Source organism: Pipistrellus hanaki, assembly GCF_964339955.1.
Source record: "Pipistrellus hanaki genome assembly, chromosome: 13".
In the NCBI taxonomy this organism is placed as follows: Eukaryota; Metazoa; Chordata; class Mammalia; order Chiroptera; family Vespertilionidae; genus Pipistrellus; species Pipistrellus hanaki.
In genome coordinates, this window is record NC_140515.1 from 49,080,227 (window position 1) to 49,105,592 (window position 25,366).

General features: G+C 38.8%; 1 protein-coding gene across 3 annotated transcripts in view; it reads left to right on the forward strand.

Moving 5' to 3' along the window:
- Positions 1-25,366, forward strand: part of CNOT10 (CCR4-NOT transcription complex subunit 10) — a 48,762-nt gene that overhangs the window by 9,879 nt on the left and 13,517 nt on the right. Inside the window, exons 2-13 of one of the 3 annotated variants that reach the window (XM_084902207.1) lie at positions 1,946-2,040; positions 3,746-3,907; positions 5,005-5,155; positions 8,408-8,550; positions 10,009-10,095; positions 10,642-10,725; positions 12,652-12,769; positions 15,726-15,875; positions 16,863-17,065; positions 18,705-18,826; positions 20,426-20,602; positions 21,189-21,269. In XM_084902207.1, the coding sequence (XP_084758333.1) occupies positions 1,946-2,040; positions 3,746-3,907; positions 5,005-5,155; positions 8,408-8,550; positions 10,009-10,095; positions 10,642-10,725; positions 12,652-12,769; positions 15,726-15,875; positions 16,863-17,065; positions 18,705-18,826; positions 20,426-20,602; positions 21,189-21,269 (1,573 nt within the window). The remainder of the gene's footprint in view (positions 1-1,945; positions 2,041-3,745; positions 3,908-5,004; positions 5,156-8,407; positions 8,551-10,008; positions 10,096-10,641; positions 10,726-12,651; positions 12,770-15,725; positions 15,876-16,862; positions 17,066-18,704; positions 18,827-20,425; positions 20,603-21,188; positions 21,270-25,366) is intronic. The other 2 variants (XM_084902209.1, XM_084902208.1) reach the window with 2 other exon arrangements.

Sequence of the window (25,366 nt, forward strand, 5' to 3'; positions counted from 1 at the left end):
TATACAGTTCTAAATACATCATCTGTATATTGTATTGTACATTTACCAACTCAAATAAAGACTCCTTCTATCACCACTTATCCCCCTTTTACTTTCTTCTGTTTATCTGTATGCTAATGGTGAAACGAAATGCAAATTTATCTATTAACTTTAAGTAACAGAAGTATCACTTTTTTTCTTTTTATTATTATTATTGACTAGAGAAAGAGAGGAAGAGAAAGAGAGAAACACTAATTTGGGCACTTATTTATACACTCATTGATTGATTCTTGTATGTGCCCCGACCAGGGATTGAACCCATACCCTTCGCGTATCAGGACGATGTTCTAACCAGTTGAGCTACCCAGTCAGTTTTTTTAAATAATAAATTGTGGAGCAGCAGTGGATAGAGCATCAGCCTGCAGACTGAAAGGTCCAGGTTCAATTCTGGTCAAGGGCATGTGCCTTGGTTGCAGGCACATCCCCAGTGAGGGATGTGCAAGAGGTAGCTGATCGATGATTCTCTCATCAATGTTTCTAGCTCTCTATCCCTCTCTCTTTCTCTCTGTAAAAAATCAATAAGATATATTTTTTTAAGAATTGTGGAGCAGACATCATTAATCTTGAATGTATATGGACACTTAACTCATGTTAAGGAAGCTTTTCAAATGTGTTAGTCATGACTTTTGGATTTCAAGTGTATGAAAGAATTCTTTGCCTAGAAATTAACCTCTGAGTTATCAATGTAGATTTCTCGATGTTAAATGTTATTATTATATTCCAACTGAATTATGAATTTCTTGAAGGCATTGTACATCCTATATAATAAAAGCCTAATATGCAAATTGTCTGTTTGACCAGGGGCTGGGCCAGCCAGCCAACTATAGGAAGGAAGACCCTGGCCATCAGTGGCCCAGCAGCGGCGGCAGGCAGCCAGGGGAAGAAAGGCCACAGCCAACAGCCAATAGGGATCCTACCTGTGCACAAATTTTGTGCCCTGGGCCTCTAGTGTATTTATAATCTCCTTGGGTCTCTAGGACCTGCTTTTGGTATATTGCTAGAGGAATAGAACTAATATCTTTAAAAGAGCACAACAGCCTTGACCAATTGGCTCAGTGGATAGAGCATTGGCCCATGGTTTGAAGGGGCCTGGGTTCGATTCTGGTCAGGAGTATGTACCTTGGTTGCAGCTTGATCCCCAGTGGGGGTTGTGCAGGAGGCAGCTGATCAATGTTTCTCTCATTGATGTTTCTAATTCTCTATCCCTCTCCCTTCCTTTCTGTAAAAATCAATAAAAAGTATTTTTTTAAAAAATAAAATAAAAGAGCAAACATTCTAAGCCCTAATGTCCTGTTGGGCAGAGCTGTTATCCTATATAACAAAACCCTAATATGCAAGTAGACTGAATAGCAAAACAACCAGTAGCTATGACGCTCACTGACCACCAGAGGGCAGGCGCTCAACACAGGCACTGCCCCCTGGTGGTCAGTGTGTTCCCACAGGGGGAGTGCTGCTCAGCCAGAAGCCGGGCTCATGGCTGGTGAGCGCAGCAGCAGTAAGAGGAGCCTCTCCCGTCTCCACAGCAGCGCTAAGGACCACTTGGGGGATGTCTGACTTTCAGGCAGTGGGCGTACGCTGGCAGTCAGACATCCCCCAAGGAGTCCTGGACTTCAAGAGGGCACAGGCTGGACTGAGCGACCCAAACCCAGTGCACGAATGTCAAGTACCAGGCTTCTAGTCCTTACGTAAATAATGGTGGGCTTTCATTGAATTTGGCCATGGCTAAAGGAAACTTTTTCTTCAATAAACTTTTAGAGGAGTGGCTTCTTACTCAACACTAATTAGTATTGTGGTTGAGAGAGCTCGTAACTTTGGCAACTTCATTAGGAAGACTATTAAGAAGAAAACTGGGGTCACATCACTGCAAAACTGTTATTTCTAAAGAAGTGTAAAACTGTATTTGCAGATCAGGGAGCCGAGAAGCATGAAGGGACAGGTCAGTCCTCTGGGATCACTGATCAAGAGAAGGAGCTGTCCACCAGTGCTTTCCAAGCTTTCACGGTAAGAAATGTTTCCCTAACCAGCTCCATTTTAGGATCTCTCAAGTATGAATCGTGTCACATTGAATTTTTAATTTTAAAAAAAATATATTTTATTGATTTTTCACAGAGAGGAAGGGAGAAGGATAGAGAGTTAGAAACATCGATGAGAGAGAGAGACATCAATCAGCTGCCTCCTGCACACCTCCTACTGGGGATGTGCCCGCAACCAAGGTACATGCCCCTGACCGGAATAGAACCTGGGACCTTTCAGTCCGCAGACTGACGCTCTACCCACTGAGCCAAACCGGTTTCGGCTGAATTTTTAAATTTATACATTGTGTGTGTGTGTGTGTGTGTGTGTGTGTGTGTGTGTGTGTATGTGTATGTGCACGCGCTAATTAAAGAGTTAAGTTTAGAGAGTAGGTTTAGTTTTAAAATAAAAGCATTTTAGAGTTTAACTATGGTAAAAGGAACAGGAATAATTTGAGCCATTCTCAAGTTTTGTGCTTTCATAAATACATTTTAACTCTCACATTATTGTTTTTAAGTCTTTTAAATTTATACTTGTAAGTATGTGGGTCAGCCTTTTCATTTCAGTAGTCTCTTCAATTTTTTTCTTGAATGTGCCTTAAAATGGAACTCCAAAAGTTTGTCAAAACACTAACATTTTTAAACAATATGAAGAAGAAAAAAAATCTTACATTTGATTATCAAGTTGCATACATGTAAGCAGAAGAACTTTAGACTTCAGTATTCAGAGGAATTAAAATGTGGAGTAATCGCATTACCTTTCTTGGCTAGCTTTGGCTATTATACCCTGCTAGCAATATGTACCAATACATGCTAATATATATGTTATACTAGAGGCCTGTCATGCATCGGTGGGGGTCCCTCAGCCTGGCCTGCAGGGATTGGGCTGAAACCAGCTCTATGACATCCCTCAAGGGGTCCTGGATTACGAGAGGGCAATTCTCAGGTGACACACCCCAGAATTGAGCTCTCTCATCTCTGGTTCCAGGTGTGTCAGCCAAGTCACTGTAGCTTGGCAGCTCCTGCATTGAGCATCTGCCCCCTGTGGTCATTGCACGTCATAGCTACCAGTCGGACAGTCGCGCGCGCCTGTGTGTGTGTGTTTATAATATGTATAGCTATAGTTTATATATATATATGTATATGTCTTATAGAAATGCTGCACGTTTATCAGTGTTAGAGTTTGATTCTTAGGAAATATGCAGCCACCATTCTTTTTTTTTTCAATTTTACTGATATATGATTGACATATCACAGTTTGTGGGGTTTTTTTGTTTTTTTTTTATCAATCCTCACCCAAGGCTATGTTTCCATTGATTTTTAGGGAGAGTGGAAGAGAGAGGAATAGATAGAGAGAAGCATCAATGTGAGAGAAACACATCAATTGGTTGCCTCCTGCACAAGTCCCAGACAGGGCCCGGCCGAGGAGGAGCCTGCAACCAAGCCTGCCCTTGACCAGAATCAAATCCGGGACACTTTGGTCTGCAGACTGATGCTCTATCTACTGATCCAAACAGTTTCTTAATTGACATAAACATTGTTTTATCTAATGATTTTAACTAGTATATTTTGGGGAATTATATCTTTTTAAAGAGTTTTAAAATAAAGATGAGTGGAATATATTTGGAAAAGATCATATAGGTCTTAAAGCTGGTATGTAATTTTGTGAATGTATGTTTTCATTTTTGTTTTAGGCTGGAAATTACGATGCCTGTCTTCAACACCTTGCCTGCCTACAAGATATAAACAAAGATGATTATAAAATAATTTTAAATACAGCAGTAGCTGAGTTTTTTAAAAGTAACCAAACAACAACAGATAGTTTGAGACAAACACTTAACCAGCTGAAGAATCAGGTAATGTACACAAATGAATTTAGCTATGATGCTCTCTACATTTTAGGATAAAAATAGTTAAGGAAAATTAATGTGACTTATTGTCTGATATTCATAGCACAATTTCTAACATATCTGAAACATTCATTGGTATTAATTTTACTTGTATGAAATTATTATTCCAAGAAATGAAAGTTACACAATATGATTTTGTTTTCTATTGGGTTTTCTTACTTGAATAAAATAGATTAATATACCAAATTTGAATGTGCTTTGGGTAGACAGAGTCTAGCTTGAAAATGCAAAGTGGTGTAATTTTTTTCTTTTGGTAACAGATATTGACATTAGGGTTTTAATAAAGCCCTTGGAAATCTGTTTTCACTACCATATGTGACAAAGTGTGTTTTGTTCATTGTTTCAAAAAAAAATTTATCCTTTTTATTGAGGGAACAAAACCTGAACATCATAGGAAAATCAGAAAATATACTTACTAACTTTATGGCCTTGGGTAAGATCATTAAGCTTTTTGTGCTGGTTTCCTTATTTATAAGATAGAAATGGCAATATTATCTATGCTCTCGAGGTACGGTGAGGATTAAATGAGGTCTTCTCTGTAAAAAAGGTTCCATGTAGCAGGCCTGGCACGTAGTTAAGTAGTTAGCTATTGTTTGTTCATTTTAAAATTTTACTTCTGTTTTTACAAAATGGAACCAAGTTTCTGTGTACATACTGCATACATGCTCCTGGGAAAGGCCATTTTGAGTTTGGCCCACTCCCCAGGAGTCTACAAGGTGGAAATCCAACCCAGTAACCATGCTGGCAGTTCAACATTAGAGATATATCTCCGCAGGGGCAAGGAGTAGAATCACCTTGCCTTGTGCTAGGTACTAAATAAGTCCCATCAAAACAGTTTACCATACAGAATTTTATTATGAATGAAATACTTTTTAGTGTGAGAGTAATTGATATCTAGAGATCCTGTTGAAAATGTGGAAACATTCAAAAGTAAAAAGCATTGGCCTCTGTTTCTGATTATTCATTCATGTAGATTTTTTTTCACTTTTGTGCTTTATTTTCTTACTGTTGTTAGAGCATAATCCCTGTGGGTTGTTTTATAGGTCCACTCAGCTGTTGAAGAAATGGATGGATTAGATGATGTTGAAAACAGCATGTTGTACTACAATCAAGCAGTCATTCTTTATCATTTGCGGCAGTATACAGAAGCCATATCAGTTGGTGAAAAACTTTATCAGTTTATAGAACCTTTTGGTATGTTATCTTTCAAGTCGGTAATTTCCATATCTTCTCATACTTGCAAAGGTCTCTGGTGTTTGCACCCAGATAACCTAAATCGGAGAATTGCATGTCAGTGACAAAGAAAAAAAGCTGTATCCGGTTTTCTTAATGGTTGGAAAAGATAAACATTCTATCACTTTCAGATGAATCCAGGTTTTCTTTTAGCACTCTCCCAACCCAATTTTTTTTTTTTTTTTTTTTTTATATATTTTTTAAGATGACTGTTAGAATTGCTGTTTCTAATATGAAAGAATTGCTTGTTTGAGGGGGTTTCCTTTGGTTGTGGACCTGACCCTTTCTTACCTAAGTGGTGCATTAAGGAAGATGTGTTTTGTAATGTCAGGGGACTTGGGAGTCATTTATTTTGTCCACTGCCTAACTGAAGTAGAGTAGATAGTAGAGAACTGTGTTAGCTTTTTTGTTATCTTAACTAGCTTGCAATTACTGGCCTCGAGAGAGTAGGAACAAAGGTAAGGGCGAAGGGAAAAAGAGGGAGCAGATAAAGCAGCAAAGCTGGACCCAGGAAATGGTTGTTAGAGAGGGCTATTGGTGTCCACCCACAAGCACATTTCCATTGTGATTCACATTTTTGTCTTTTTTTTTCTCCATGGTTACTTTCTATTAAATTCAAAACACCCCTGCAGATTCCTGCTTTATAAACACCTGATTGCTGATGTGGTCCCCTCAGAACACGTGGTTGAGTGTGATGGCTCCCCCGTGATGCTTCGAGGAGAGTTTCAGAGCCCCCTTTGGCTGACAGCTGGTTGAACAGCTGTTGACTGTGGCTCAGGGGAGCATTTTCAAGGAGCTTCTCGTCTCTCCCCCAATCCTGAGGGTGTAGTGGCTGGACAGACTGCCCCCGAGAGGCCTCAGTGGTGAAGCATTATGTAACGGGTGACCAGTCCTTTTTTCCTGAAAAGCTAGAAGTCAGGATTATACTTCAAGGATGGCATGGGTCTGGTTTTGCCTCCCCCCCCCATCCCCCACCCCAATGCTGGTTTTTAGAATTTACAGAACCGTTCTTAAAATCCCATTAATCTGCTAGTGTTGAGGAGAATTTATTTTATTTTATTATTTTTTAATATATTTTATTGATTTTTTTTTTTTGCCCCCCTCCCTCCCTCCCACACATCCCCTCCCTCCCCAGAGTTTTGTGTCCATTGGTTGTACTTATATGCATGTATAAAAGTCCTTCGGTTGATCTATTATCTCCCCCAGATCTTCCTCCCCTCTCCGCTGTAATTTGACAGTCTACTTGTTGATATACTGTCTCTATATCTATCTTTTGGTTCATCAGTTTATAATGTTCTTTATTATCCACAAATGAGTGAGGTCATGTGGTGTTTCTCTTTCATTGATTGGCTTATTTCACTCAGCATGATGTTCTCCAATTCCATCCAGGTTGCTGCAAATGATGAGAATTCCTTCTTTTTTATGGCAGCATAGTATTCCATTGTGTAGATGTACCATAGTTTTTGGATCCAATCATCTACTGACGGACACTTAGGCTGTTTCCAAATTCTGGCTATTGTAGATTGTGCTGCTATAAAGAGAATTTAGCAACCAATTAGTACTCAAATGTATTTTTCTTCTTTGAAAATTATTATTTTTTTTTAATTTCACTACTTGGATTCCTCAGTTAACATCTATTTATTGAGCATATACTATGGGTCAGACACGGGGACCTAAAGATTGATGCAGTGAATGAAAGAGAAAATGTCTTTACCCTTACTAAGCTTCCATTTTAATGGGAGAGAGCGCTGCACAAGACATATATTGTGAGACAGCTAAATGCTATGAAGAAAAGCTAAAATTGGATACAGAATAGAGCTTGCCTGGGGATATTGTTTTTCGAGATGAACAGCTGGAATGCCACTGTGACTGGGGCTAGGTGGGGAAAATGGTAGGAAATGAACTCAGAAGTAGCCAGGGACAGAACAGGTAAATTATTGTAACCTAGGTCGGGACTTCTGTTTAAGTTGGAGGGAAGCCCTTGGAGATGCCACCTTTGCATATTAGCTGCACTGATTTTAGTTTTATTTTTTTATTTTTTATTTTTAAGTATATTTTATTGATTTTGTACAGAGAGGAAGGGAGAGAGATAGAAAGCTAGAAACATCGATGAGAGAGTCATCGATCAGCTGCCTCTTGCACACCCCCCTACTGGGGATATGCCCTCAACCAAGGTACATGTCCTTGACCGGAATCGAACCCGGGACCCTTCAGTCCCCAAGCCGACGCTCTATCCATTGAGCCAAACCGGTCTCGGCTGATTTTAGTTTTAAATGGAAACCACTCTGGCTACTGTAGAAGAGCAAGAAGGGAATCAGGAAGACTTGCTAGGAGGCCTTTAAAGACTTCTGAAATTTTCTGTTCTTGATTATAGCAGCCTTCTTTTCACCCTTATTTTTCCTCTTCTCTTTGAAAGGAAAGGAAATAGTGTTATATCATGCTTCCTTCCTTGGGTTCTTCCTTTGATGTTCTTGTCTTTATATCTTCCTCTTGGCTGTTGCAATTTTCTGATATACTCTAATCCACACCTTGGTTCTTTTGTGTCTGGAATCAAATTGTTCCTTTTTCCCATCTCTGTACCTTGAAAGGAGATACATTTTCCAGAGTCAGAGATCTTTTTAGAGTTAGAAGGAACTTCAGGAGATCACCTGGTCCCCTGGCCCACCCCTGTCTTCAGGCAGATAAAGTGTTCTCCCCATTCTGCAGGTCAGCCAGCTGAGTCTAAAAATTAGTTCAATGATGTGTAAAGGCCACATAACTCATAAGTAGCCAAGCAGTAACTGGAATTGAGATACCCTTCCACATAAAGTAAAAGCCTCATTTCATTTGCTGGTGTTTGGTAGGTATTTTGCCAAAGGATGTTCAGTCACTAGACTTCCTGAAATGAGAGGTGGGGGGAAATGCCAATTGGAATGAAACAAGGGGCCATGAGATGCCTAATGGAACACCATTGTTGGCATTGCAAGTTGTTTCCATCATGGCACTAGGCCAGTGGTCGGCAAACTCATTAGTCAACAGCGCCAAATATCAACAGGACAACGATTCATGTGGCTCTCGAGCCGCAGTTTGCTGACCACGGATCTAGGTGATGAAATTCATTTAAGACTTAGGCTTTGCTCTTTAGAGCATGGAGGGTTGGGAGGTCTGAGATGTTTGCTTCACTTTGGATTGTAATTTTTCTTTTTGTTTTATTTTCCTGCCCCTCTCCCCCAGAAGAAAAATTTGCCCAAGCAGTATGTTTTCTACTTGTAGACCTGTATATATTAACTTACCAAGCTGAGAAAGCTTTGCATCTTCTTGCTGTCCTAGAAAAGATGATTTCACAGGGTAACAATAACAAAAACGGAAAGAACGAGGTGAGTGTCCTAAAGTGATCAGACTAAAATTTAAATAATGAACATCTATAATTATTATTTTAATAGTTTTACTGAAATATTATTTCACTGTATAGCATGATGACTAGTTAATACCACTGTATTTCATATATGAAAGTTGCTCAGAGAGTAGGTCTTAAACATGTATGTATAAGAGTTCAGTTAAATAATCCTAGCATTATTCATAAACTGTAGTAAACTATTTCCATTTGCAATACTTGCTTTTTTGTTTTGTTTTGTGTTTTTTTTTAATATATTTTATTGATTTTGTACAGAGAGGAGGGAGAGAGATAGAGAGTTAGAAACATCGATGAGAGAGATTCATCAATCAGCTGCCTCTTGCACACCCCCTACTGGGGATATGCCCGCAACCAAGGTACATGCCCTTGACCGGAATCGAACCCGGGACCCTTCAGTCCCCAAGCCGACGCTCTATCCATTGAGCCAAACCGGTCCCGGCTCCATTTGCAATACTTGTAATAGTTGATGAAAAATAATTCAGTTCAGGAGATGCTTCTGTGCTCTGCTTGGTACTAAGGTGACAATAATGAAAACCATGCAATTCTTGATTTTCAAGGAACTCAAATCTGTGGGAGAAAAATATTGAGCAAATCTGCTCAGGGACTGGGAGGATAGAGGTTGGGGAGTGTTTCAGAGAAGTTTGGATATTTGATGTGGGTCTTTGAAGATGTAATAGTTTGACAAATCAGAAAAGGAAGGATGAAGCCAGATAACCATTCAGGCAGAAAGAAAAAACAGCACAAAAGGTGTGAGAAGGTGTGTTGGAGGAGTTCTAGTCATCTGAAATGGGAAGTAGTTAGTGCCTGAGAAATGTAATGGAGATCAGCAGCAGGGGACATTGGCCACTCGAATATGGGTCATACTGTGAAGGATTCTGAATACTTAACTAGGAATTTAAGGTAAAAGGTTGACAGAGAATGTTTTTGTTTTGTTTTTTTAATATATTTTATTGATTTTTTACAGAGAGGAGGAGAGAGGGATAGAGAGCTAGAAACATCAACCAGCTGCCTCTTGCACACCCCCTACCGGGGATGTGCTCGTAACCAATGTACATGCCCTTGACCGGAATCGAACCTGGGACCTTTCAGTCCGCAGACCGACGCTCTACCACTGAGCCAAACCGGTTTCGGATTTTTTTAAGAAGGGAATTATGTGATCGTGTCTGGGTTGTAGAAAGCTAACCTGAGTTTTGCCCAAGTAAGACCTATGTGTTTTAAACCTAGTCTACCATTGTGCTCCACAGTGAGCTTCTCGGAGGTAGTTTCATGTCACTCACTTCACAGTAGTAAACCTCAGTCTGGGGGACTGGGACCTGGAGTTCTGAAATTTGAAACATTCTCTAGGTGATTGAGAGTTGCTCACTTGGAATCTGTGGTCAGAAATATTTCATTTTGATTAACTTTGTTCATCACCCTCTAGACTGGTAATAGCACCAACAAAGACGGTTCTAACCATAAAGGTGAAAGTGGAGCTCTAATAGAAGCTGCAAAATCAAAGATACATCAGGTAAAGTAACCTAAGAGAGGTTATACATCATATGTATTTACTTGTGGTTATGAATAATGAAGAATGTGATGGGCCATTGAAAGCAGTAAATCATTTAAGACATGTATGTTTATTTATCTTTGAGGTATTGTAGTTTAGAAGCCATTTAATACTTCTAAGTATACTTTGCTTAAGATGATAATGCCATATCATTTCTTTTATTTACTCTATAGAAAATTGAGAGGAAAAATGGTCTGGGAGTGTATTAGATGATGAGATCACATTCATTTAAAAATTCATTGTTAATTAGCCATGTGCAGATAAGATTCAGTAGGATTTTTGTTTGGAACTTAAGTATAAATTTTATTCTACTGTATTTCTAGTTTTTTAGAGTGTATTCCATGAATACAGTAAAAATAGATTATTTTAAGATAATTTTTAACTTGCTTTTGCTGGCATACCCATGTTGTAAACAGATTGGGTTTCATTTCCTTAACGAGAAAGCAGAACTGCCTCACTATGTAAATGTACCATAGTTCTTACATGCTAGCATTTTTCCTCTGACAGTATAAAGTAAGAGCTTATATCCAAATGAAGTCTCTGAAAGCGTGCAAAAGGGAGATCAAGTCCGTCATGAACACAGCTGGAAATGTAAGTTTCTTCTTGACTTTTTTTTTTTTAAATATATGTTATTGATTTTTTACAGAGAGGAAGGGAGAGGGATAGAGAGTCAGAAACATCGATGAGAGAGAAACATCAATCAGCTGCCTCCTGCATACCTCCTACTGGGGATGTGCCTGCAACCTAAGGTACATGCTCTTGACTAGAATCTTACCCTGGACCCTTCCGTCCACAGGTCAATGCTCTATCCACTGAGCCAAACTGGTTAGAGCTTGACTTTTTTTTTTTTTTTCAATTTGTATCTCTTATGTCCTAAAATTTTCTTATTTGTACTATTTGTTATTTGTCCATTTTAAATAATTTCTTAGTCTGATAGTGAACTATGAAGTGGTGATCGTACTGTGTCTACCACGATTTAATGCAATATGTTTCTGACTTAAAATTATCACAAGCATTTCTCCTTGGTATGTAGCCTTCAAACCACCATTTTCTTTTTTAAATATATTTTATTGATTTTTTACAGAGAGGAAGGGAGAGAGGTAGAGAGCTAGAAACATCAATGAGAGAGAAACATCGACCAGCTGCCTCTTGCACACCCCCTACCGGGGATGTGCCCGCAACCAATGTACATGCCCTTAACCGGAATCGAACCTGGGACCTTTCAACCTGCAGACCAACGCTCTATCCACTGAGCCAAACCAGTTTCGGCCAAACCACCATTTTTAAAAAAAATCTTTTTATTGATTTCAGAGAAGAAGAGAGGGAGAGATGGAAACATCAATGATAAGAGAGACTCATTGATTGGTTGCCTCCTGCATGTCCCACATTGGGGATCAAGCTCACAACCCAGGCATGTGCCCTTGAACAGAATCGAACCTGGAACCCTTCAGTCCCTAGTTTGACGCTATATCCATTGAGCCAAACCGGCTAGGGCCAAACCACCATTTTAAATAGCTAACCAGTATTCTGTGAGTTGTTTATCATAATTTACATAAACACCCATTGTTATTAGATATTAGGATTTTTTTAGATTATACTGAAAACTTTAACTCAAGATTAACACTCAAGTTGTACAGCAAACCTGCCCCTTCCAAATGATCTTTGGCCTGACAATGCCTTCAGTGTGACCAGTGCTAGTATTTGAGAGATAATTACTCCTTCCTACCTCCCCCTTCATCCCCGCCCCCCACTGAGAAATATTTTTTAAGATGGTAGTGGGAAGGACAGAAGTGAAAAATCTTGAGGCTTTTAGGATATTAATTAAAAGTATAAAATCATGCCTGGCCAGAGTCTCTCAGTGGTTGAGCATCAACCTATGAACCAAGAGATTATGGTTCAATTCCCAGTCAGGGCACATGCCAAGGTTACAGGCTCAGTCCCCAGTAGGCGACATACAGGAGGCGGCCAATCAATTATTCTCTCACCACTATGTTTCTATCTCTTCCTCCTTCTCCCTTCCTCTCTGAAATCAATTTAAAAAAAAATTTTTTTAAGTATTAAATCATGACAAGATATGGTTTGTAGTAGGAATAGTTCAGGAAAATTGACCTTAGAAAATCCCAAGCAGGATTCACATTAGCCAGTGGGTCAGTACTCAAGTGATTTTTGAGAACAATTATAGCCTAGACCTAAGAGGAGGGGTAAGGCTTACGTAGCCAGCCAGTCATTTATGAAACTTTTTTTTTTTTTTTGAGATTAAAAAATAAAAGCATGATCCCTGCCTTAAAAGATATCATAGTCATAGGGAAAGGCAAACAGAAAAATAAATGGTTGTAATGCAAGAAATAGTTGTTACCCCTGAGTCCGGGAACACTTAAGGGGGAGAGAGCCTCATTTTGGTGACCATGGCTTAACTGATTCATTTATGCCTTTGAACACAGGCCAGCACATCAGTGTGATTGTGATCTCATTGAACAGTTAAAAACAAATTATAAATAACTGATGTTTTCTTTACAGTCTGCACCCTCTCTGTTTCTTAAAAGCAATTTTGAGTACTTAAGAGGCAATTATCGAAAAGCTGTGAAGCTATTAAATAGTTCAAACATTGCTGAACATCCAGGATTCTTGAAAACAGGTAAAAGAAAATGGTGAAACTTTTATATTTTCTTCCTGGCTCTTCTGCCCTTTGTTGCTTGCATCCCCGTTCCCCCCATCTATCTGTCCTTGTTCCCCCATACCCCCGTATACCCATTTCTAATTCTGCTAAATTTTAATTTTTGATGTTTTTATTGTCATGGCTTCCCCTCGGGGGCCCATTAGCACCCAATCACTGAAATGATCTCTCAGACTAAGCAGATAATATGCTTTGAGAAAATTTGCTTAGGATTGTCTTGGCACAGATTTCAGAATTGATATTGGCAATCTCTAAAATGGAGTTGGGAGTAGGGCATGTTGTTGACTAGTCAACAGTTACCATCATTTAATAGGAAATATCCTACCTAATAAAAGGGAAACAAATTGCAAATTGACTATATCTTTGCTATGCCCACAAACCAATCAGGGTGGGTATGCAAATTAACCCAAACCAAGATAGTGGTTAATTTGCATGCCCAGGCCAGAGCAAAGATTGAAGATAGCTTAGAAAGAAGCCAAGCACTGCAAAAGGGAGCCAAGCTGCGGAGAAACTATTGATTCTAAAACTGTTAATTTGCTTCCCATATATAAACTTTTCTTTTGGTGTTCAGATGTTTCCTAAGTTTCAAATGCCTTATAAACAGTTCTATAGGGACTATGTGGAATTGCATATAGAATTAACTCATGTTAGATAAGCCCAATTTTTAAAATATATATATATTTCTTTATTGATTTCAGAGAGGAAGGAAGAGGTAGAGAGAGAGATTGAAACATCAATGATAAGAGAGGATCTTCGATTGGCTGCCTCCTGCATGTCCCCTATTGGGGTTCAAGCCTGCAACCCAGGCATGTGCCCTTGGCCAGAATCAAATCTGGGACCCTCTATCCACTGAGACAAACTGGCTAAGGCAAGCCCAATTCTTGTATGATGTACATCAACAGTAAAATTTGTGGACAGAGAGAATCCAAGATGGCTGCTCGGGTAGGCACCTAGCCGCAGCCACAGGCAACAATTTCAATAAAATACAACTAAAATATAAAATGGACATTACCCAGAACTACAGGAAAGTCAACTGACTGGAAATTCTACAACGAGAAGCAAGGAGAAAACCAGAAGGAAGCGCGGAGGAGCTGTAAAAGCCCAAGGTACGGAGACACACGGCGCGCGGAGAGGACGGAGCCGGAGAGGAGGGAGGCCGAGTGCCTGGCTGGCGTTCCCTAGCGGGAAGGAGATAAACACTCCGACTGTGCTGGGCCCCCAACTGCTCTGAACCCCCGTTCTAGGCCAGACCCTGGGGACCCAGGCTCATCCAGAGTGAGCTGGGCTGTAAGGCGGTACTCGGGGAAGCAGCGAAAGGAGGTCCCAGAGGCGCGCACACAGCGCGCAGAGAAGGGCCGGCCGGCTGTGCCGTAGGACTGCCCTGGCGGGAAGGAGACAGGCTCCAGACTGCTCTGAACGCCACCTCCAACTCCACTTCCAACTGAACTGAACCCCAGTTTCGGGCCCATTGCGGGAGAGCTTACATTGTTTGGTAGCAGGCGAAAATCGAGGGCACCTTTCTCTCAGAGGCGCTTGCAACAAGTACTGAAGGACCCTGAGTCTCAGGAGTCGCATAGGGCGGGGCTGACGGAAGCCAAGGCTGTAGGCTCCACCCTGAAACCCCACCCCATCAGGAAAGCTGCCTGCGAAAATGCCTAAACCAAATAGATCACAAACGAAAGAAATGGAGGACAAAAAGAGACTGGATATAGAGTTCAAAACCACACTTATAGGGTTTTTCAAGAGACTCCTAGAAAAGGCCGATAAAATAAATGAGACCTATGAGGATATGAAAAGGGATCAACAAGAAATGCTAAGGGATCAACAAGAAATAAAGAATACATTGTCTGAAATAAAAAATATTCTACAGAGTCCTAAAAACAGAATAGAAGATCGCAAGAATCAAGTCAAAGATTTGGAACATAAAGAGCCAGAAGACACTCCTCTGCAGAAGCTAGAAGGCAAGAGAATCCAGAAAATTGAAGATAATGTAAGAAACCTCTGGGACAACTTCAAACGATCCAACATCAGAATCATGGGGGTCCCAGAAGATGAGAGAGAGCAAGATATCGAAAACATACTCAAAGAAATAGTGACAGAAAACTTCCCCCACCTGGGGAAAGAATTGGACTTACAAGTCCAGGAAGCACACAGAACTCCAAATAAGAGGAATCCAAAGAGGACCACACCAAGACAAATCATAATTAAGATTCCAAGAGCAAAGGACAAAGAGAGAATATTAAAAGCAGCAAGAGCTAAGCAGGTGGTTACCTATAAAGGAGCACCTATACGATTGTCAGCTGATTTCTCAACAGAAACCATGCAGGCCAGACGGGAATGGCAAGAAATATTCAGGGTGATGAATAGCAAGAACCTACAGCCAAAAATACTCTACCCAGCAAAGCTATCACTCAGAATCGAAGGTCAGATAAAGAGCTTCACTAATAAAAAAAAGCTAAAGGAGTTCATCACCACCAAACCAGAATTATATGAACTGCTGAAGGGGGTTCTTTCAGAAGAGAAAGTAAATAAAGATAAAAATTATGAACAACAAATACATAACTATCAACAAGTGAATCTAAAAACCAAGGAAATTTAAAAAAAAAATCTGATGAACAATATTAACTGTTGAATATAATAGAATCAGAGGTATGGAAGGGGAGTGAACTGATGATTCTTGGGGAAAAGGGGAGAGGGGAATGTGGGAAGAGACTGAACATAAACTGTGCACCTATGGATGAGGACAATGGGGAGTGGGGAAAGGGCAGAGGGTGGGGTGGGAAGGGGGGGAAAGGAACACTTGTAATAATATGAACAATAAAAATTTATTTAAAAAAAAAAAAAAAAAAAGAAAACTCAGGGTAAAAAAAAAAAAAAAAAAAAAATTTGTGGACAAACTTATTTGTGTTTTTCACAGGTGAATGCTTGCGATGTATGTTCTGGAATAATCTTGGTTGCATTCATTTTGCCATGAGCAAGCACAATTTGGGAATTTTCTACTTTAAAAAAGCCCTACAGGAGAATGACAATGTCTGTGCACAGCTCAGTGCAGGCAACACTGACCCAGGTATGCCCTTTTCGGGGGAAACAGTATATATTTTACTGCATGAGGACATCTCCAGTTATCACTGATCCTGCCCAGCAAGTCTGACTGTGGGGGTTTTTAGTAGATATTTGATTAGCAAGGATTTAAGAGTAATTATCAAAGACATTTTAATTCCCCTTTTTTTCATAGATTTAAAATTCAGTATTTTTAATCCCCCCCCCCTTTTTTTTATAGATTTGAAAATCAGTAACCCCATATGGGTAATGTTAACAAACAAAGTAATTTTCTAAGATTTCTTGATTGGGCCAAACTAATGTTATAGCTTCTTTTCAGCGTTTCACATGTGGTACTGTTGGCAGCAACTGGCAATCTTTAAGAAATTACTGAAATTTATTCCTTTAATAATCATATTATATATAATAGATTATTGATTTTAAATGCTTAAAATCAAGCAATCATTTAGCTTTGTATTTTTAAAAATTATTTGATGAAAAATGTATCCAAAAGCATTAATAGTCTTACTGTGGTTTGTGAAACTCTGAATGAGTGAGTGAATGACAGTTATCATAGGTATAGCACATTAACTTTTGTTGCCACAGTAAAATCCTGTAACACTGTAACATTAGCTGAATACTTCTGGTTAATCAAAAGTACATGACAATAATTTAATTAACCAAACTTAAAGTAAAAAGACTGGAATCTTTACAGACTCTAAAATGTGTAAGATTCAAAGGAATGAGAGTGGGTCCTCTCACTTCTTTGCCTTCCTGGAGCATGTGTGGCCTGGGTTGCTTCTCACTTGTTGGCAACACAGACAGCGGAGGTGACTCTGGCCAGTACTTGTGGGATTGGGGCTGGAGATCATCGTTGGTGAGAGCTAGTAAACCTCACATTGGGGTCAGTGGTATTAAACAGGGTAATGTTTAAGTACTTAGTGAAATGAATGTTTTCCTCTAAGTAACTTCTTTTGAATCTAAGGATTGATTCCCACCTAATTTTTATCATTAGGCAAAAAATTTTCAGGAAGACCCATGTGTACATTGCTGACCAACAAGAGATACGAGCTGCTGTATAACTGCGGAATTCAGCTTCTTCACATCGGAAGGCCTCTTGCTGCCTTCGAGTGCCTAATCGAAGCTGTTCAGGTCTATCACGCCAATCCCCGCCTCTGGCTGCGGCTGGCTGAATGCTGCATCGCTGCCAATAAGGGGGTGAGTGCTGCCTGGGTACCTTTTTTGAACCCTTACTCTCCACCCATCTCCTCCTCTCCCCTCCCCCCTCCTCATACCCTCCCCACACACACTGTTACGTGGAAAGCAAAAAATACTTGGGAACCTACAAGACTTCATCCCCTTTTTAACTCTCAGGGAATTTATAGAGTCTTCTCTTCTTTAATAGCTGGACAAAAAAATTTAGGTCAGAAAATCATTTAACATTCTGGTTCTTGGTAAGTATGGCAACAGGTATCAGCACTCACATTAAAGAGTTGAAGCCAACAAGGTCATACCCGTTGGAACAGTTGTCAGCTAGCTGCTGGGCAGGGGCCATGTCATCTGTGGGTGTGGGAATGGTGTGCGCGCCAGGTTGTTAACCTAGTGAGTGTGGAGGGGACTGCATTATACTGCATTCCCGGGGCTTTATTTTTACTAGTGTTTATTTTAAAATATATATTTTTATTGATTTCAGAGAGGGGGAGAGAGGTAGAAACATACATGATGAGAGAGAATCATTGATCAGCTGTCTTCTGCACACTCCACACTCGGGATCGAGCCTGCAACCCGGGCATGTGCCTCTACCGGAGTCAAACCGTGACCTCCTGGTTCATAGGTTGACACTCAACCACTAAACCCCACCAGCTGGGCCCGAGGCTTTATTTTGATTCAGTAATTGGTTCAGAGATCCCAATTACCAGGCTGTTCCCCTCTGATACACATTTGTCCACAGCGTCTAAGAGAAATAGACCAAGTTAACATCGGTGCCCACGCCTAGATTATCTCCATACGGCACTGAGTGGAAGCCTTTGTATCTCAAGTGAGGAGTGTTCAGTGGGAGGGGGGAAGGCAGGTTCTATCAGAATTACCAGATGTCTCTATCACCCCATTTTTTTAACTACCACCCGCTACAGGGGTAATGGGGGGATAAGGACACATATGTAATACCTTAATCAAAGAAGGAAGGAAGGGAGGAAGGAAAGAAGGAGAAAAAAATCTGTGTTTTAGAAGTGTAGCTGCCCCCTTTTCTTCTTCACTGTGTTTCTGTGATTCTCTTTTTTTTTTTTTTACTCTGAGATCAAAGTGTCTGTAATATGCAGCATGGTGCCTCGGGGGTAGAATGTCCTAAATAAATTATTCTAAATGCATGCTGGAGTCATTCTTAAATTGCCTTTCTTCCTTAGAGCTACCTCAAACCTCATATTAATGAAACACAGCATATGCCACAGACTTTCAGCCCCATGTACTCTTTTCTTCAGTACTGAATATAATTCCTGTATCACCACACACTCCACACTGATGCATCTTAAGAACTTTCTTGCCCTAACTGGTTGGGCTCAGTGGATGGAGCATCATCAGCCTGCAGACTGAAGGGTCCCGGGTTCGATTCCAGTCAAGAGCATGTACCTTGGTTGTGGGTGCATCCCCAGTGTGAGGTGTGCAGGAGGCAGTTGATTGATGTTTCTCCCTCATCGATGTTTCTAACTTTATCCCTCTCTCTTCCTCTCTGTAAAAAGTCAATATATGTGTGTGTTTTTTTAAAGAACTTTCTTAAAGTAACTGGAAAGGTAGTGGGTCATTTTTCATATCCTGTTTTACAGTTCCATTAAATTAATTAGAAATTATTTGCATTTTGTAGACTTCTGAACAAGAAACTAAAGGTCTTCCCAGTAAAAAAGGAATTGTACAGTCTATCATTGGCCAAGGCTATCATCGTAAGATCGTTCTGGCCTCACAGTCCATACAGAACACAGTGTATAAGTAAGTATTTGCAAAGAGAAAGTGTATGTGTTTAAACTTATATTTCATAGGAGGAACCACCTTGAAACAAAGTTTTATGACTATTTCACAATAGCTGCAATAGTGAATGTTACCTGACATGTGACTTTGGTTTGTTACATTCCTGGGAGCTCAAATTACTGATGGCCTAAGAAGCCCTGGTCTATAGTCAGTGCCATTATTCAGAATGTCCAGAAGAGGGCATCTCGATGTTTCCTTTTTGTTAGTGTCATTGTTAACTTTTAGGTAATTTTCTCATAGTCCCTGAAGCGAATTCTTTTAGTAGGAGAAAAAAGTACTAATGCATAAAACGTCCAAACCAATATAAATTCATCACATGTAAAAAAAATCTTTAAATATGAATGTCTTTATCTTGTATAAAGATTCCAATTTGGAGTTGTTAATATTTCTAAAGTAATTAAGTTTTATTAAAAAAAAAAAAATACTACTCTGCTCTTTCCCCCCCAAAATAAAATTTGTTCACTACCATTTAAAAGTTTTCCCAAAGTTTTAGAATAGTATCCTGTTTCCCCCAAAATAAGACAGTGTCTAATATTAATTTTTGCTCCCAAAGATGCACTAGGTCTTATTTTCAGGCGATGTCTTATTTTTCCATGAAGAAGAATACGGTACACATTTATTGTTAAATGAAAGTAAAGGAAATTTATTACCTGTATACGGTGCGGTAGTACGGTAATTGTCAACACAAACCAGACAAACTGTGAATCCTACAATATCAAGAATTTACTCATTTATTCAATGACAATCATGTCATCATCTTCTGGATATAATGTCATAATCCAATTCCTGAATTTCCTGGTGAATTTCTTGTGACTCCATTTCTTTCAGAATCAGTGGACCAAATCTCTCATGTTTAGCCTTAGGGAGGCCTTATTTTTGGGGGGATGCCTTATATTTCACTCAGAAGGAAACCTGTAAGTAGGTCTTATTTTCGGGGAAACACGGTATCTAGCACACAATATTTTGGTATTTATTTATTTCAACTATGATGCAGATTTTTTTTTTTTTTAAGGACTTGATATAGCACATCACTTTCCTACACAACTTCAAAATTGTTACTCATTTTCACATTTTATGTTTTCCTAATAAAGCCTATTTAGTTTCAGTTTAGTTTGATATCAAAGCAAATAAAGTTATATAAAATCTCAACAAAATCATAAGACAAAAAAAAATAATGCTGCTCTTGCAAAACCTGATAAAGGAATTTTTTAAAGGTAAAGATCCACCAAAACAAGGATCAAGTATGGAAATCTTCCTTCCCTTGTTCCCAGTTCTGATTATACCTGTATTGGCCCTCATTACAATTTTTCTTATTGATAACTCCTCTAATCCATTAACAGTAATGGGTATAATGTATGTACACTTGCAATCTATATACTTTTTGCACCTGGTATTTACAATTTGAGCTTTTAGCATTCCCTTATAACTGCTCATATTAATATTTCTACCTATCACAGGTCAAGAGTTTTCATTTATACTTATATTGGTTATATTTCTGATACTGGGAAAATACTATTTGTTTTGTTATTTACGTAGCTAATTTGATTTTGTCCTTTTAAGTGATGGACAGTCTTCAGCCATTCCTGTAGCCAGTATGGAGTTTGCAGCCATTTGTCTCAGAAATGCCTTGTTGCTGTTACCCGAAGAACAGCAGGATCTGAAGCAGGAAAATGGATCTAAAAACAATAATCCATTAGGTGGGAACACGGAGAGCAGCGAAAGCAGTGAAACTTGCAGGTATTCTAATCCCGTTGAATCTCCTCGGCAGAATCCCTTCAGGACTTTTTTTTTTTTTTTTTTTTTTTAAATATATTTTATTGATATTTTATAGAGAGGAAGGGAGAACGATAGAGAGCTAGAAACGTCGATGAGAGAGAAACATCGACCAGCTGCCTCTTGCACACCCCCTACCGGGGATGTGCCCAAAACCAACGTACATGCCCTTGACCGGAATCGAACCTGGGACCTTTCAGTCCGCAGACCGACGCTCTATCCACTGAGCCTAACCGGTTTTGGCTGAAGGGGTTATGTTTTACCATAGCTGATAAAAGGTCCATCAGAAGAATGAGAAATGTGTGAAAATCTTGAAGTGGGTTTTTTTGTATGGTGGAGATAATGTTTTAAATTAGAGGTTTTTTAAAAAAGTATTATGTGATGGGGGAAAGAAACTAATAAACAATATATCTTAAATCAATGATACCAAATTATAAGCATATTTCATTGTTTTGCCTCTTTTTGTACTTCCTCACAAAAAAACCCCAAAATTTTACATTTAATTGTTTATTTATTACTTTTTATAATTATGAGTCCTTCTTTATTTTAGCAGTAAAAGTCATGAAGGAGATAAATTCATTCCAGCTCCACCTTCTTCTCCATTAAGAAAACAGGAATTAGAAAACTTAAAGTGAGTATCCAAACAAAATAAATATTGCACTTACTGAAATGAGCACATAGTGTTTAATCTCTCTTATCCTTTTAAGATTATGAATTACATTGATCGAATGTCAGATGTTAAGCTAACCTTTCAGTCTTATGTCAAACACTATTAATCAGAATATGTTTCCCTTTTTGTAAATTATTGCAGTCAGTTTGTTAATATTTTGTTAGGAATATTTGCTTCTATGTTCACAAGGAAGATTGGTTCACACTTTTCTTGTAATGTCTTTGGTCAGGTTTTGGTTTCAGGCTGAACATATAAATGAATTGGGAAGCGCTGCTTTCCTCTTGTTTTCTGAAAGAGTTTATGTTTTTCTCAACTATTTGCTAGAATTCACCAGTGGCACCATCTGGCTTAGGGTTTTCTCTGTGGTGAATTTTTTATAATGAATTCAAATTCTTCAACAGAATGAGTTTTATTCACATTTTCTATTTCTGAGTCGGTTTGGGATAGGTCAGTTCCAGCATGGTGGGGTTTTTAACTAGCAATTGCCTAATGTTTATACTTCTCTATTCCTATTTTTCCCATTTGACTTTATGTGTATCTTATTGTTTGATATTGGTACAAATCTCTGTTTCATTCTTTCTAATGGGTGCATAACATTGCATTATATAGTATCACAATTTATTTAACATTCCTCTATATTTGGCTACTTATAATGTTTCAGTCTTTGCTATTATAAATAGTGCTTCAGTGAATATCATTTTACACAATCTATAGGGGTCTACTTAAAGAAGAAGGTATTTGAAACTATTTTGAAACTTGATTTAATTTCTGCAGATTTATTTGAATGAATACTCATTTTAGGATTCTTAATTTTTGCATGTAACTTAAGAAGTATATTTTCCCATAACGATTGAACAGCTGCAGAACTGTACGAATTAACTTTATATTCTGAAAATGGCATTAAAGAAAAGGGTATGTGCAGGGTGGCACACTTCTCAAAGAGCTTTGTACTTCTCAAGGCATAATTCTTTGCTTTCCATATGTCTTACCTAGCAGGAGGATTGGTGACTTTCAGAGAAAATAAAATTACGTCCCTATTTTTGTGGAAAGGGGAGAAGGATCTCCATAGGGAGTTTCATCGTCATAAAGTGAGACGGCTGTGGGTTCGGTTTATATTAACCTTTCTTTCTTATGGAGCAGATGGGAGAAAGGAAATGGAACAAGATGGAAGGAGCCTTAGGGTAAATTTATAAAAAGGACTGCTATGCAAGACAGTAGTCACGGTAATGTGGAGACAAATGGTGCAGGGAAGGAGTCGTGAAAGATTAGTGTCGTAATTTTTAAGGCCATGAAAGCTCACAGTGCAGTCGGGTTCAATCAAGGGCAGATCTGTGGCAGGAGCCAGCTGTCTTCTGTAGAGGGAAGGAGCACATTGGTTCTGTTAGGATTGTGAATTCTTAGAGGTTTCATCTATTTCTGTCCTGAATTCTTGTATGTGATTGGAAATGTGTGTGACTAGTGAATAGTTTAGTTTTTATGGACTATTATTTTTGACCCCTTGTGTTCTCTAATACCCAAGACACCAATGCAAAACCTCATTTCCTGTTTCCAGCATAACTAATAAGCAGTAAATTATCATGACCGTTCTGATGTCCACTTCTTACGGTATGGGTTCACAACATTTTGAGTATTTTCCTTTTTTTTTCTTTCTTTTGTACATAAAGGAAAATGGCTCCAAAAAATACTCACTCTAACCAGGTTACAAGTATGTTTTCAGAAGGCATATGACTCATGAATTAGTTGAGAGATTCCATATTATAAAATCAAGGTAGGTTTCAGAAAAGTAGTCTTATAATTAAAACAGAAATTTGGCCCCAAACCAGGGAAATGTTTCCAAAATTGAATAGTTTAATTGTGAGGCTCAGATGAACTTAGAGGTACTAATATAATTGATCAAGAAAGGTATTGTATAAATGTGTGTGTGTATGTGTGTATTTACTAATAAAAGGGTAATATGCTAATTAGACCAGACACCTTCCGGACAAAGCCACGGTGGCAGGGGCCAAGGCCTAGGTGGTCAGGGGCAATCAGGCCAGCAGGGGAGGGCAGTTAGGGGGCAGTCAGGCCAGCAGGGGAGCAGTTCGGGGGTGATCAGTCTGGCAGGGGGGTAGTTGGGGACATCAGGCCAGGAGGCAGAAGTGATTAGGGGCAATTGGGCAGGCAGGCAGTTGGGAGCCAGTGGTCCCAGATTGCGAGAGGGGAGTCCAACTGCTGGTTTAGGCCCAATCCCTGTTGGCAGTGGGACATCCCCCAAGGGATCTTGGATTTGAGAGGGTGCAGGCCAGACTGAGGCCCCTCCTCCCCCAACTCTCACCCCTGTGCATGAATTTCGTGCACCGGGCTGCTAGAGTGTGTGTGTGTGTGTGTGTTGACACTGTAAGAATATTGCTTCAGTTCCCGAACAAAGCTCTGCAAAGCCATCAGTTTCATTCAGTTAGGAAAACACATAGACGTATTCTGCAGCCTTGAATTAAATAAATGCTCTGATTTTTAAGTTTTTAAAATAAAAAAGATTATTCTATTTCTAGGTATTTAGACAAGAGAAATGAAAACTTGCCCACACAAGAATTTTATAACAGCTTTACTCATGATATACAAAAACTAGAAAATAACCCAGCTATCCATTCATAAGACAATAGATAATTAAATGTGTGATTTATTCTATCTATTGTAGTACTCTCAGTAATAAAAAAGGAAAGAAATTACTGATGCCCAAGTTAACATGATTTGAATCTCAAATATTTGTGTTTCTTTTTTTATTTGGTATAAGGTACATACTATATAGTTCCATTTATATCATTTATATGATGGACAAAACTATACAAAATAATTTATATTGATAGAAATTAGAACAGTGGTTGAGAAATTGACTGGAAGGAATCATTCTGGGATGACAGAAATGTTCTATATGTTAATATATATGTTATACACACACAAACATATTATATATATATATATATATATATATATATATATATATATATATACCTTCATCAAGCCATATACTTAAAATTGTGTATTTTTTTTAAGAGAAATAAAATTTAATTGCAAAATTGTACTTTTATACAAAGGAAGAACATATTTTTTTCTCAAAGAAATTGATTTAAAAGATCCCTTTTTGGCTGGGACCGGTTTGGCTCAATGGATAGAGCGTCGGCTTGGGGACTGAGGGGTCCCAGGTTCGATTCCGGTCAAGGGCATGTACCTTGGTTGCGGGAATATCCCCAGTAGGGGGTGTGCAAGAGGCAGCTGATCGATGACTCTCTCTCATCGATGTTTCTAACTATCTCTCTCCCTTCCTCTCTGTATAAAATCAATAAAATATATTTAAAAGATCCCTTTTTGAATAAGGTTTGAGAGATGCCAGGATAGCTCTAAAAATTTTTTTGTCCTAAGTCTTTGCACCTCCTTTAAAAATATATATATATATATATATTTATTTACTTTATTGATTATGGTCTCACATAATTGTCCTAAATTGTGTATTTTTAAAATATATTTTTATTTCGGAGAAGAAGGGAGAGGGAGAGGGAGATGGAAACATCAATGATGAGAGAGAATCATTGATTGGTTGCCTTCTGCACGCCCCCTACTGGGGATTGAACCTGCAACCCAGGCATGTGCTCTTGACCACAATCAAACTTGGGACCCTTCAGTCCACAGGCCGATGGTCTATCCATTGAGCCCAACTAGCTAGGGCAAAAATTGTGCATTTTGATGTATATAAATTATACCTCACTTAAAATTTTTTAAGGTTTTTAGAAAATTAATATAATTCTAAATAAATTCTTTCGGGAAATATAATTTAACCAATAAAAAGTCAATTTCCTTTACACATTATTTATGAAGAGCCATGACATGGAAAACTTGGTTTCTTAACAAAAAAAACAAAAAAAAAGAATTCCTCTACTTGTATTTAACATATATTTCTTAGATCCAAGGCTACAGTATTCGGTACAGATCCACTCATCACATGTGGCTACTGACCACATGAAATGTGGCTGTATAAGGTGTGCTGTTCAAATAGGTGATACCCAGATTTCAGAACTTATTACCCC